At 42.3% G+C, this 13,818-nt stretch overlaps 2 protein-coding genes across 5 annotated transcripts in view; both read left to right on the top strand.

Annotated features, from left to right (window-relative positions):
* Positions 1-3,474: 3,474 nt before the first annotated feature.
* Positions 3,475-13,818, top strand: part of POC1B (POC1 centriolar protein B) — a 108,062-nt gene continuing 97,718 nt past the window's right edge. For 2 of the 4 annotated variants that reach the window (XM_029205318.1, XM_029205319.1), the window contains exons 1-2: positions 3,475-4,223; positions 4,892-4,976. In XM_029205318.1, the coding sequence (XP_029061151.1) occupies positions 4,209-4,223; positions 4,892-4,976 (100 nt within the window). In that variant the 5' untranslated portion in view covers positions 3,475-4,208. Of the gene's footprint in view, positions 4,224-4,568; positions 4,977-13,818 lie in introns of those variants that run through there. The other 2 variants (XM_029205317.1, XM_029205320.1) reach the window with 2 other exon arrangements.
* Positions 5,303-7,665, top strand: LOC114885444 (polypeptide N-acetylgalactosaminyltransferase 4). Its single transcript, XM_029205316.1, has one exon. It carries the CDS (start codon positions 5,545-5,547, stop codon positions 7,291-7,293), a length of 1,749 nt encoding a protein of 582 aa, XP_029061149.1. The 5' UTR covers positions 5,303-5,544; the 3' UTR covers positions 7,294-7,665.

Genomic DNA, 13,818 nt, shown 5'->3' with positions numbered 1-13,818 from the left:
CACTGCCAGGCAACAGGCTACAAAATAATTGACCCTTGAACAGTGCTGACCCCCCCCCAGGGGCAGTTGAAAACCCATGTATAGCTTCTGACTCCTCAAAACATTTTACTAATAGCCTACTGTTGATTGGAAGCCTTATTGATAACATACACAGTTGATGAACACCTATTTTGTATGTTATATGTGTTATATGCTAAATTCTTACAATAAAGTAAACTAGAGAAAAGAAAATGTTATTAAGAAAATAATAAGGGAGAGAAAATACATTTACAGTACTGTACTATATTTATCAATACCATAAGTTTAGGTCATCTGTTTACAAGATGAATCGTCTGCCTGTATCTACATCAATATTATCTTATATAATACAAACCACTGTATATCTTATACATATTACTAACACTAGACATCAAAAATGAAAAGATATTGTGAAAAGGAAATCCATGTTTATTTTCAGGTATAACGATTCATGCATTGATAATGAAGCAGCAGCAATATCATTGCTTTATCGTGTAGTCTAGTGCAATCAATGCAAATGCTTCATGGTAGCCTAGCCTATACACTAAATGAATGAATCAATATAAAAATTTTATGGCATACAGTCCTATTCAGAGTACAGTATTGGAAACATTGTTACATTTAAAGAAACACCTGTGATGATAGGCTGATATGCAGTTTCTCTAATTACAAGAGAGAGAGGCATACCATATGGTAATGTAATTCTTTGAAAGCAAAGTTATAAAACAGTAAGAAGACTAATACATGATTAATTTAATATTCAATATCACTCACCTTATGCCTATGAAGGATGGACTAATCTACATAGTTTATGCATTCATGACATACCTAAATTTCTCTTAATGTTTTGAGATTTCTAGGCTACAAAAAAGTAGCCTAGAAAGTTTTTTGCAAATTGTTGCAAATTTCAAAAAAAAAATCCAATATCTTTATTTAAAAAAAAATCCACGTATAAGTGGACCTGTGCAGTTCAAACCCATGTTGTTCGAGGGTCAACTATATTTTCAGTCCAAGTGCCACATAGGGAAATGAACAGTAGATGGCACTTTCGTGCTATGCCTGAATTCTCCACTTTGAAGGGAAGTAACCTCGGAATGACTCGTGCTAAAACAGAAACAACCCTTTGTAGTGCTCAAGTGGATAAATTCAATTTCTGATTTGAAGGGGATCTGGAAAAGGAGGGCTAATTAAAGAGTCAGTTTTACCCGACCTTTGTACCTGGCCTCCAATGACACCTTAGATTTTTAAATATTGTGACTCCCATCCAGATTAATAAATTTGCAATTTGAGGTGGTCCCAAATAATTACTGTAGCAAGTAGAATTACATGAACTGAAGCAGGCTTAGGGTTAGGAAAAAAATCCCCAACTTGGGCCACATTTCCAAATATCCACCTCTGAGCTTTTGCTGTTTGCAAAGGTTAGGAAGAGCAAAAAGAAATAAAATCAAATATGGAAGAGAATCATGGGAGGGGCATTTGGGAGTAATAAATGAGGACAGTGGAATGGAAGTAAAGGTGTTGCATTTTTTTCTTTTGTAAAACTTGTAAACTGGTAAAGCATTAGGTAGGATACAGAATTTTACATTTATCATACCCTTGCAAGCACAAAAAAGGCATCATGACTTAGTGATTAAGAGGTGGAGTCTGGAAGTGCCCACTGAAATCTAAAGCTCTGCCACTTCCTTAGCTGCGTACCCTTTTATTTTGTATCTATATGAGATGATGGATGTTCACTAAACCTACTGTGGTAATCATTTCATGATGTACGAAAGTCAACTCATTATGTTGTATACCTTAAACTTATACAGTGCTGTAATTCAGTTATATCTCAACAAAACTGGAAGAACATCATCTCAAACAGAAACTCCACACCCGTTAAACAATAACTCTCCATTCTTATCCCCATCCCCTGGTAACCTCCATTCCACTATCTCTCTCTATGAATCCATGTATTTGAGGTACCTCATATAGGTGGAATCATACAATATATGTTCCTCTATGTCTGGCTTATTCACTTAGCTTAACGTTTTAAGGTTCACCCATGTTATAACATGTATCAAAATTTCTTTTTATGACTGAATAACAGTCCATTTTATGTAGGTATCACATTTTGTTTATTGATTCACGTGTTGGATACGTGAATTATTTCCACTTATTGGTTATTGTGAGTAATGCTGCTATGAATATTGGCGTACAAGTATCTGTTCCAGTCCCTGTTTTTAATACATTTGGGTATATACCTAGGAGTTAACTTTTTGAGGAACTGCCAAACTGTTTCCACAGTGCTATATCCTTTTACATTCCCACCAGCATCCAGCATTATTTTTAAATATATTGCTCTTTTTTTTAAAAAAAAAAGAAGTCAAACCTAGACTGGGAATAAGTAGCAAAGCTTAGAGTCCTGCCACAGTTTGCTGATAAATTGCTGGTATCAACAATCTGGACACATCACCTCCTAAACTAGAGCAATGTTTCCCAATGTACACAGCTGAGACTCCCATGGCAATCACCTAAGGGGCTTATTACATCTATAGGGTCCTCGATCCCACCCCCTATATGCTGATTCAGCATTTTGGGGAATGAGGTCCCCTAAATCAGCTGTCCCCAACTTTTTTGGCACCAGGGACCGATTTTGTGGAAGACAGTTTTTCCACGGGGGGGTGGTGTGTGTATGTGTGGCAGGGGAGGTGGGGGGAAGGTCCAGGCGGTAATGCGAGCGAGGGAGCGATGGGGGGCGGCAGATGAAACTTTGCTGGCTCGCCCGCCACTCACCTCCTGCTGTATGGCCGGGTTCCTAACAGGCCGCGGACATGCAGCGGTCCGCGGCCCAGAAGTTGGGGACCCCTGCCCTAAATCATCATTATGCATGTTAAAATATGAGACTCAGAAACCTAGATTGTTGAGTTCTTAAAGGCAGGGAAAATACCTCAGTCACCTTTGTACTCCTCAGAGCCAAATATACAGGAGATATTCAACAAACATATACTTGAACTAATGTTGCAGTCTAAAGCTATTTCCTACTTGCTTGATTGCTATGTATAGTACTCATTAAAACTAAATTCTATCACTAGACAACTAGTTAATCTGTAATTTTGGTGTATAGTTTATTTTTCATTTGCATAGAATGTGTATCTTACCAGCCGTGGTCTGTTATGCCATCTTATGCTGCCAAGAATCTTCTGTATATAGTTTTCAGCTGAGTCCTTCAAGCGTTGAGGCAGGGTAAAAAAGGGTATGGACTTGGAACTGGAAGAGCTGTGTGTGATCATTGATAATTAAATTAAAATAAGAATCAAGTTTATAATTTGTAAAGGTTGGTAACATTTTGTAACTCTATTAACTTCATAGTGTTGCTGAAGCTCAATGATATTCTGTGCAAGAAAGCCTACTGTAGCAAAGGCTGTTGTTACTCTGTTGCCCAATAATTTAAACAAAACAATATGTTCCTTTCTACGTCTTCCTAAAAAGTTTAAATATGCTGCTGTATCAATTTGCTGCTCTAAAGCATATGCAAATGAGATTGGAATAGAAAACGCACAGCAGAAAAACATTAAGTGGATTCACAACATTAATTCATTCATCACGTTTATACAGTATCTACATTTATAACAAGCCAGGCATTGTGTGAAAACTTGTGATTAAATAAATTCAAGCCTGTCCTCCAGAGGTTTAGTTCCTTTGGGTATATTAATAAACAGCAAGCGGCCCCATTTCGCATCAAACTCTCTTGTGCGTCATAAGCTGTCTGGGACCAGCTTGAAATTCGCGCGGGCTGTCCCTTTAACGTGTAATGGAACTCTGATTGCATCGATCACAGGCTCATTACCCTCTCCCACCCATCGGTCTCTTTTCTATCCCGGTTACTACCCGCCTACTTGTGTCAAGTCGTGGGGAGCGCAGGTGTTAGTAAACGTTGGCTTTGATGTGTGCCGGCACCTGACCCCGGGGCTTCCCGCTTGCCAGGTGGCGGAGCCCAGGCTCTCTACGGCGCGGGCGGAGCCTCGGGGCTCGGCTGGCCATGCCTGGAGCGCGGGGTTTGAGTGGGCCGTTGTTGTAGTGACCGCGAGGCGCTGCAGCTCCGGGCAGACTGTTCCGGGCGTCGCAAGGTCCCCCTTCCTACCTCGCCCCCTCCCTTCCCCCGATTCCCCACACGGGCAGGGGGCAGGAGCCAGGAGCCAACCGCTCCCCCCATGGCCTCCGCCCCGGTAAGGACGGGCTGGGGTGCGCCTCCCCGGAGCCGGTCCCGCCGGCTGGGGAGCCAGGTCGGGGCCGCGCCCGCACCTGGCGGGAGATGGAGGCAGACGTCCTCAGTTGGGTCCCGAGCCGCTAGCTCCTCGCCCCTCGCTCCGGGGCGCCGGTAACTCGTTCTCTGCCACTGGGACACCGGGAGCGCAGAGCCCTGGCCGAGCTCCCGGGCACTCCTCCCCGAGTCCCGGAGCTCCGACAGCCCCGGCAGCTCCATGGACCCCAGAATTCTCTGAGGGTTTCCGTGGAGAGCCTGCGTCAGAATCACCTGGGAAGTTGTTGAAAAGTACCGAAGCCCGGGCCCCGCCTCGCACCTGTGACTGCGTGCCAGCGGGCGGGGTCCCGGAACGTGTATTTAAATAGAGCTGCCCAGGTGGTCCCTCGCGTGCGCTCGGTTCTGGGAAGCGCGAGTGGAGGATTTGGCCGGCTCTGCTGGGGAAGTTGGCGCTCGGCGTCCCCCTGTAGCGGTGGCCGCGTGTGCTCGCGCGGGGTGCTCCTGCTCTGCACACCCACCTTCGATGCGGCCGCTCCCGGGCCGGCCTCCGGGGGAGGGGACAGCGTTGATGCCCGACCCCCCCAAATTCGAGGTCAGCATCTGCTTTCAAAACTTGACAACTTTCCTTCCCAGGAGGACCCCGTTCTGCAGCGTTATTTTAAGGGCCACAAAGCGGCGATCACCTCCGCGGACTTTAGTCCCGACGGCAAACAACTTGGTAAGTTTTCTTTTTTTCTTTTTGTAATGAGACGCTCAACCGGTCAGAACCCTTGCCTCCTGTCCACGCCGGGCCCCCGTGAGAACCACTGAGGACGTATGGGTGGAGGTGGTGTTGAAAGCGGCCGAGATGCATTCGGAGCCAGAGTGGGCCTGAGCTGGGGCCACCTTGGTCATCCCGGCCCACAGCCCGGCCCCGCAGGGTCGTCTGTAGGCCTGGGCCTGGCCGACGACTTTCGCGAACTAACCACCAGGAGGAGTAAGTGGGAAGGGGCGGAGTTTGTCCTCGGCCCGGGGAGGGAGGGGTGTTGGCTGGAGAGTTTGTGAAAAGTTGTGAGACCAGCAGGAGGAAGTGGGGAGAGAGGCGTTGGGGCTGTTCCGGAGGCCGAGCACGGGGTGGTCTTAGGTGACCCCCGGGGAGCCCCCGCGGCTGGAAAGGAGCCGAGCGCCTGCATGAAAGGAGGAACCTGCTGGGAAGTTCGCTTCTACCTGAGCCCGGAATTCCAGCGTCGGGTCCCGCAGCCCTTCCCCTGCGTGGTGGCTCTGGTGGCCGCGTCCGCGCCCCAGCAATGAGGATCCGGATGGCCGTGAGGTGGACGTGGGCAGGCAAAAGCTGCCTGCTGCTGGCGCTTTTAACAGTGGCCTATCTCCTGGTGGAACTCTCCGTCTCCACTCTCCATGCCTCCCCAGGAGCCGGCCTTACCAGGGAGCGGGGCCCAAGACAGCTCTCAGACTCCGGGAAGAAAGCAGTGGATTTGTCTCGACCGCTTTATGAGAAGCCCCCTGCAGATTCCCATGCACTTGGGGAGTGGGGGAAAGCCAGCATACTCCAGCTCAAGGAGGGTGAACTGAAGCAGCAAGAAGAACTCATTGAGAGATATGCCATTAATATTTACCTCAGTGACAGGATTTCCCTGCACCGCCACATAGAGGATAAAAGAATGTATGAGTGTAAATCCAAGAAATTTAACTATAGGAGACTTCCCACCACTTCTGTTATCGTTGCTTTCTATAACGAAGCCTGGTCGACTTTGCTCCGCACCATCCACAGTGTTTTAGAAACTTCTCCTGCAGTCCTTTTGAAGGAGATCATCTTAGTCGATGACTTGAGCGACAGAGTTTATTTGAAGACACAACTTGAAACTTATATCAGCAATCTCGATAGAGTCCGCTTGATTAGAACAAATAAGCGGGAGGGGCTGGTTAGGGCCCGTCTGATTGGGGCCACTTTTGCCACTGGGGATGTCCTCACTTTCCTGGATTGTCACTGTGAGTGTAATACTGGTTGGCTGGAGCCACTTTTGGAAAGGATTGCTAAAGATGAAACAGCAATTGTTTGTCCTGTTATAGACACCATTGATTGGAATACTTTTGAATTCTATATGCAGACTGGGGAGCCCATGATTGGTGGGTTTGACTGGCGTCTAACGTTCCAGTGGCATTCTGTCCCCAAACATGAAAGGGAGAGGAGGAAATCGAGAATTGACCCAATCAGATCACCCACCATGGCTGGAGGACTGTTTGCTGTCAGCAAAAAATATTTTCAGTACCTTGGAACTTATGACACTGGGATGGAAGTGTGGGGAGGTGAAAATCTGGAGCTGTCTTTTAGGGTGTGGCAGTGTGGAGGTAAACTGGAGATCCACCCCTGTTCTCACGTGGGGCACGTTTTCCCCAAGCGGGCGCCATATGCTCGGCCCAATTTCCTGCAGAATACTGCTCGGGCCGCGGAAGTGTGGATGGACGGGTACAAAGAGCATTTCTACAATCGAAACCCTCCAGCAAGGAAAGAAGCTTATGGCGATATTTCTGAAAGAAAATTACTACGAGAACGGCTGAGGTGCAAGAGCTTTGACTGGTATTTGAAAAATGTGTTTTCTAATTTACATGTTCCAGAGGATAGGCCAGGCTGGCATGGAGCTATTCGCAGTATTGGGATCTCTTCTGAATGTTTAGATTATAATTCTCCTGACAACAACCCCACAGGTGCTAACCTTTCACTGTTTGGATGCCACGGTCAAGGAGGCAATCAATTCTTTGAATATACTTCGAACAAAGAAATAAGGTTTAATTCAGTGACAGAGTTATGTGCAGAGGTTCCTGAGCAAAAAAGTCACGTGGGAATGCAAAATTGTCCCAGAGATGGGTTTCCTGTTCCAGCAAACATTATTTGGTATTTTAAAGAAGATGGAACCATTTTTCATCCCCACTCAGGACTGTGTCTTATTGCTTACCGGACACCTGAGGGCCGACCTGATGTTCAAATGAGAACTTGTGATGCTCTAGATAAAAATCAAATCTGGAAGTTTGAGAAATAGAAGAGCATAACAGCACTTTCTCGTCCTGAGCTGACGATAGCTTGAGGAAAGTCAAAGAGCCTTCAGAGAGCCTCAGTGAAGATTAAGTTTATCAGCATTCACCCAATGGTCATCTGCAAGAGCTCTGTAAAAGCTGTGGATCATTTTGGTAAAAACACTGAAACTGGGTACACAGAGAGCTGCTGTTTAATATTTCAAAGTGCCTTACTTATGGGTTTTATTTAAGAGCTTTGTCAATATGGTCTCTTCTTAATGAATTTGACTTGAGATACACAAAACATTTAAGTGCCAGACTTAATGTTAAAGAACGTAAAAGTCCATGCAAAACGAGGGATGATTTATTTTGATGGGTAAGTTCACTGCACATCCCATCAAAAAAAAACAAGAAAACAACTCAGAAATGTGCAGTTTGAGCTATTGCTATTTTTATTGTACATAGAATTTGAATTTCCTTTAGCCAGCACATTAAATTTTAGGTTTTATTTTTTTAATTCTAATTTTCCTTTACTCAAATAGAAATCAAGGAAAGTTAATCTTAAGGAGAAAGACCTGGTTTAGACATATGTGTCATTAGATGTGAATTTGAATGTAAGTTTAGAGGTCTTTTTAACATACAGACATCTCAGAAAAATATACCCATATCTGAATGAAATGAGAGATACTTATATTCCAGACTGCAAACTTGAGCTATTGGACTTAACTGATCTATACTGATACCTCACATCACTCTGATTTTGTAAGCTGTGCTCTCTGTGAACTTGTTTGTGTGTGTAGGGCATTTTCTGATTGCACTTCCTTAAGTTATGAATGTATTGGAGAGGGACTCATTCAGAATACTGTGCTTCTCTTTGTTAATGCTTAATCACTTAAAGTAAATGCTTAATCACTTAAAATTAACACAATAGAGGACAGCTGCATTTACTGAAATGTGTGAAACTGAAAGTGGGCCCACATCTACAAAGGCTGCGGAACTCTCCTACAGGCCTCTTGCTGATTAGGACTTTTAAGGATCAATTTTAAGAGAACAAGGGGAAAAGATAGCCTTGGCAATGGTGGATGCTGCCTTCCAGGTTGTTTTCTGCACCTAACCCTGAGCCTGGTGCTTAGGCAGCTGTCAGTAGTTGTGGGTGAATGACTGACTGAATGAATGAATGAATGGCTCAGCCGATGATTGTGACTTTGGTCAAGTCATTTGATTGACTTAGTTTGGGCCTCAGTTTCTCATCTGTAAAATGTGGGTGCTGGAGCAGGTCTTAAAGATCCCTCCAGCTCTGAAATGTTATGCTTGTACATTCAGTCACTGTGCAATCTTTACAACACCTTTATTTCCTCCCTGCTAACGTAGGTAATGTTGTTGAGCAACGTTCAGTCCAGTTATGAAGCTGGAAAAAAAGAAATGGTTTTAAAAATTAAGTGAGCTGAGCTCAACTGAAGTGGTTTATTTTGGATTGAATGGAAAGTTGTGGTCAGTGTTTGTATTCATTTTATTTTGACAATTGCTGAACCAATTTTTGTTTTTTATCTTTAATCTTTCAAACTCTAAAAGTTATCTTTTGGGTTAAGAATATGAATATTTTCCAAACTAAATTATGCAAGAAGTAAACATACTTAAAAAAATTATTTTTACTGGTTTTATTCCAATGTTGTATCCAGAATTCAATCACAGGCTGAATTCAGAATTAAATCTTAATTAGTTCATTGTGGTCTAGATTTGTGAAAAATGCATGCTCCATAAAGCATCAGTCCACAGTACTCGGAAGTTGTTTTCGGTGTCTACTTGATGACTTGGAGAGTAGGAGCTTTGCAAAATCTAAATTTAAGAAAAGTTTGTAGGATAACCATTTCAAAAAGTAAAATTGCTATGTATTTTGAATATTTTGTTTCTCTTTTGTTTCTTAAAATAAAAATGTGTTAATAACTTTCTGTATGTTATGTAGCAAAGAATTGTCCAGATTCCATGTGCAGTGTGCATGGCCCTGGGTACAATTTAGGAGGGTTTGTAATCTGCTCTGATGTGGTTAATTGGCAGCAGATATGCTCCTAAACCCACCCTCACCCCTTGCTCAGTCTGCCTTTTTGTCTTTAAAATCACCCTTTCTCTTTTTATTTATTTTTGTTGTTCTTCTTAGCCCCCTGTCAAATGGGAAACTAAGATTGACATATTCTAAATGTACTTACTGGAATTATTTTTATTCTAGAATCTTGCTGCTCCCATCGGAAAAAAAAGGGAGCATTGAAAAGTAAAGCGCTTCATTCTTTACCTTTTGCCTAAATTGCAGGGTGTGACCTGTTAATCTTTTTGGAAGAAATTTTAGGCTAGTGTTTTATTTATATCAGTAATTTGGAATCAGTGGGCTGTTCATTCCTCACAGTAATGTAGGTAACGGAAGAGTGAGACCCAATTTTCACATATAGGCATTTCCAATTTAATTCCTAAAATACACTGTAAAACTACAAAGTATATTTTGATTGCCTACTTCTAATTTATTGGTACCAAAGCTCTCTTTTGCGGTAGATAATTAAGAGTTGATCTTTTAATTTATATGCTTAAAAACAGTTTTATAAAAAATTTGGTAGACAAGTTTCAACTTTAAATGGTCACTATGTTATTTAGTGTTCAGTTCTATGAATATGTTGACTAAATAGTCATTTTTAGCAGCCATTAAAAAAAATGATAATCTGGTCATCTACAGGATCTCTATAACTCAGAATAACTTGTTTGTAAACGAAAATGTGTCTGTGCACCCAGTAGTAGGCTCCTGAGTATTCATTAATTGTTGGCAAATCTCACTTTTCTAGGTTGATGATAGGAGGTTATTTTTCAGTTGTGTAATTTTAGTTGGTTTACGGTCTCAATTTTAATTAATAAAATACTTAGTTTTGACTTGTTTGTTCTTTTCTATTGATGTTTTAATAATGTTTTAAAATGAGCACAAGGAATGTTGAGGTTCAGATTAATCTCTTTTGAACGATGAATTTTTTTGTGTGTGATGAGCGGTTTCCATCCTTTCTTCCTTTTGTTAATGGTATTTGCAATATTGATTAAGACATATAAAATAAAATGTGTGCCTAATTATTTTTGCAAATGGATTCTGATGATTTTAGTCCCTGGGATCACTCTTCCTGTGTACACATTTATTGATGGTAATAGAAGTAAGTTAGCTTGTAATTATTTTACTTATTTGACAATGCAGGCAGTAGAATATTTTAAAAAGTTGAATTTCATGTATTATCTTGCAAAGTGTCATTAACCAGCAAGTATTCTGAAGTGGTGTTAACACTACTCGTGCATTAACTACTCATAAACAAACTGGAAATGATCGGAGATCTCTGGGACAAATTGGGGACACTCTAGAAGGAGGCAAGTGGATACGTGGGCACCTTAGCACAAATTTCAGAACCCTGGGCCGGAAAGAAATATGTCTGTCCTGTAAACTGCATAGCTTCCCATTTCCCTCAACCTTCTCTCTGCATCACCCTGTCCACTAGTAGCATCTCTGTCCCTCTTTTAGTGATTCCTGCCAAACACCCTCCACCCCTGCCTCTCCCTGGCCTGAAACACTGCCTGAGCATCACCAGCCCAAGGACTCCGCTTTGTATATCAGATGTCTTATAGCCACGTTTAGGATATGTGTAGTCAAGCTAAACATACTTTCACTGATCTTTTTTTTTATGTACAGTTTAAAACGTTACTATAAATATATGTTATGATCTTCCTAATAATGAGTAATATAATCTTGCTAGTAAGTTTCTAAGTGACTGCAACCCTATGCAGATCATTTCATCTCTCTGTGTTTCAGTTTCATGAACGTTAGAAAACACTGGAAAATCCGTAGAGACAATATTAGTGGCTGCCAGGGCCTGGGGGAGGCAGGAATAGAGAGTGATTGCTAATGAGGATGGGTTTTTTTGGAGGGTGTGGTGGTGGTGATGAGAATGTTCTGGAATTAGTGACAATGGTTGTACAACTTTGGGCAAAACACTGAATTGTACACTTTAGAAGGGTGAATTTGTGGTATGTGAATTGTATCTCAATTAAAAAGAAAAGTTCAGGGGAGAAAAAGAGGCTGGAGAATTTCATGTGTCTCAGAAAAGATTGCTCTTTTCTCTGTCCCTCTGTGCATACTAGACTTTAAAACAGGCCAGCAGTACTTATTGTTGATACTTGAGTCATGCTGTAATTCAGCAGAATTAAGGAAGTTAGATAAATATGTGAATCTCCCAGCTTCGTATGAGGGTGCAGGTAGAAACCAGTTTGTATTGGAGTTTTTTCTTAAGATTTCAAAAAAACCTCAATCCTTTTGAACAGGAGGTAGAGATTATTATAAAAGGTGAAACGAGTTCCCAGAGTATATAATTGTCTGTGGCAGAACTGAAGACTAGAGAACTCCTTCTAACTTGCTAGTAGTCGGATACTACTTTTCCTTTTGTGCCCAACTTGATCATTTTCCAGGCTGGCTGGGGAGGGATGTCTGCTGCAGGCCAGCAGTGTCCTCAGCTGTCTGATCATCATTCTAACCCATTTATTTACACTTATGTAATCCTCTTCATAAAAGGAATAGGAGGTACTCTACTTAGTACTCTTTTTTTTTTTTTTTAAAGTTAATTCTGCTATGTGTCAGGTGCTGTCTTATGCTTGGGTGTACATACAGAGATGTACAAAACAGGTGTGCTTCTTATGATGGTATGAAGAATTCACAGTCCAGTGATAGAGACAGATATTAACAAGTAAGCATACAAATCATGTGCAGATACAACTTGAAACTGGAAAACAACCAAATGCTGTGAAGAAAAGGAACAGGATTCTTTGAGGGATGAAAACTGGGGCAACGTACTTAAGTTTATGGGGTCAAAGAACACTTCTCCGTGGAAGTTAGATTTAACTCAAGACCTGAAGAAGGAGCTAGCTAGGCAAAGACCAGAGACAGAATAGAATAAGCAAAAATCAAGGGTGGGAAAGAGCTTGTCCTTGATCAAGGAAATAAAAGAAGGCCAGAATGGGTAGAGCCTGTAAACAAAGGAAGAAAGAGAGCTTTGGGAGGTGAAATTGCAGGGGGAGGCAGAGGCAGCTTGAGTTGTCTTTGGAGGCTATAGTGGGTTAAACGGCGACCCCCCAAAAGATATGTCCATGTCCTAATCCCTGGAAGTTGTAAATGTGACTTTATTTGAAAGAAAAGGTCTTTGCAGATGTAATCAAGGATCTTGAGCAGGGATCCTCCTGAACTATCTGGGTGGGCCCTAAAATGAGACATACAGAGGAGATAAGAGGAGAAGGCCACATGAAGTCAGAGATCGGAATGATAGAGCCGCTGGCCAAGGAGCTCCTGGAGGCACCAGAAGCTGGAAAAGGCAAGGAATGAAATCTCTAGAGCCTTTAGAGGGAGTGTGATCCTGCCAACACCTTGATTTTGGACTTCTGGCCTCCAGAACCGTAAGAGAATAAATTTCTGTTGCTTTAAGCCTCCAAGCTTTTGATAATTTGTTATGGCAGCCACAGGAAACTAAGAGGGCATGTTTTAGGCTTTTGTTCTGAGAGTCATGGAAATTTGTTGAAGGATTTTAAATGAGGGAACGATACAATCTGATTTATACCTCAAAAAGATCACTCTGGTTACTACGTGGAGATTGAACCACTGTGAGTAGAGAAATCAATTAGGATCTATTATACTTATATCAGCAGGAGATGATGGTGGTTCAGACTAGGATGGTGGTCTTCAAACTCGGTGATAGCCCGGGAAAGAGAGAAATTTGGGAGTTACTAGCATACAAGTGGTATTTAAAGTCATGGGAATAGATGAGGTCACCTGGGAAAAACATAGAACAATGAGGGCAAATGGTCCATTTCTGAGTCCTAAGGCTCTCCAACCTTTGGATCAGAAGAGGAAATGACAAAAGAATCAAAGAAGGAATAGTCAGAAAAATAGGAGGGGAACCCATTATAGTAAGGTATTATGAAAGCCAAGGTGTAGATAGAGTGGAGTAAAAATGTAGAAGAGAGAGAAGAAGATATTAAATAGTCATTAGAAAGAGTGGGGAAGGGAACTATTATAGAATTGAGCACCACTGGGCAGTGTGGAAGATCCATGTGCAATTAGCGATCGTGAATTTATAGTATTTCCAGTCTTCCTGGGAGTGTGTCTAGCAATTCTCACTGGCACAGATATAGTCTCAGAAAAGGCAGAGCAACTGGGATTTTGCCAGGGGAATTTAAAGGAAGGAGGAAAAGTCAAAGGATTGAATATATGTGTAAGAAGGGGTTTATAATTTGGATAAGGAGAGAAGTGAGGATTATAAATCAGAGAGTGAAATGAAGATAGTGAAAGAGAGCCTCAGTGGAGAACATAGGTCAATGGATTGGAGTTCTGGATGAGTTAGAAGCTCATCCAGAAAAGAAGCTATAAGAAAAGCATGTTGTCAAAGGGTAGTGGGTTTCATTTAGCAATCAGGGAAGTGTTGGTTCTGCTGGCGACAAAATCCAGGGTTTGACCATGGAATGGGCTGCTGAGGAAGCATGGAAGAAAAGGT

This window comes from Monodon monoceros, unplaced genomic scaffold (assembly GCF_005190385.1).
Source record: "Monodon monoceros isolate NGI ecotype Baffin Bay Population unplaced genomic scaffold, NGI_Narwhal_1 Super_Scaffold_6, whole genome shotgun sequence".
In the NCBI taxonomy this organism is placed as follows: Eukaryota; Metazoa; Chordata; class Mammalia; order Artiodactyla; family Monodontidae; genus Monodon; species Monodon monoceros.
Note: the sequence above shows the minus strand (reverse complement) of the source record. Positions and strands in the feature narration are given on the sequence as shown.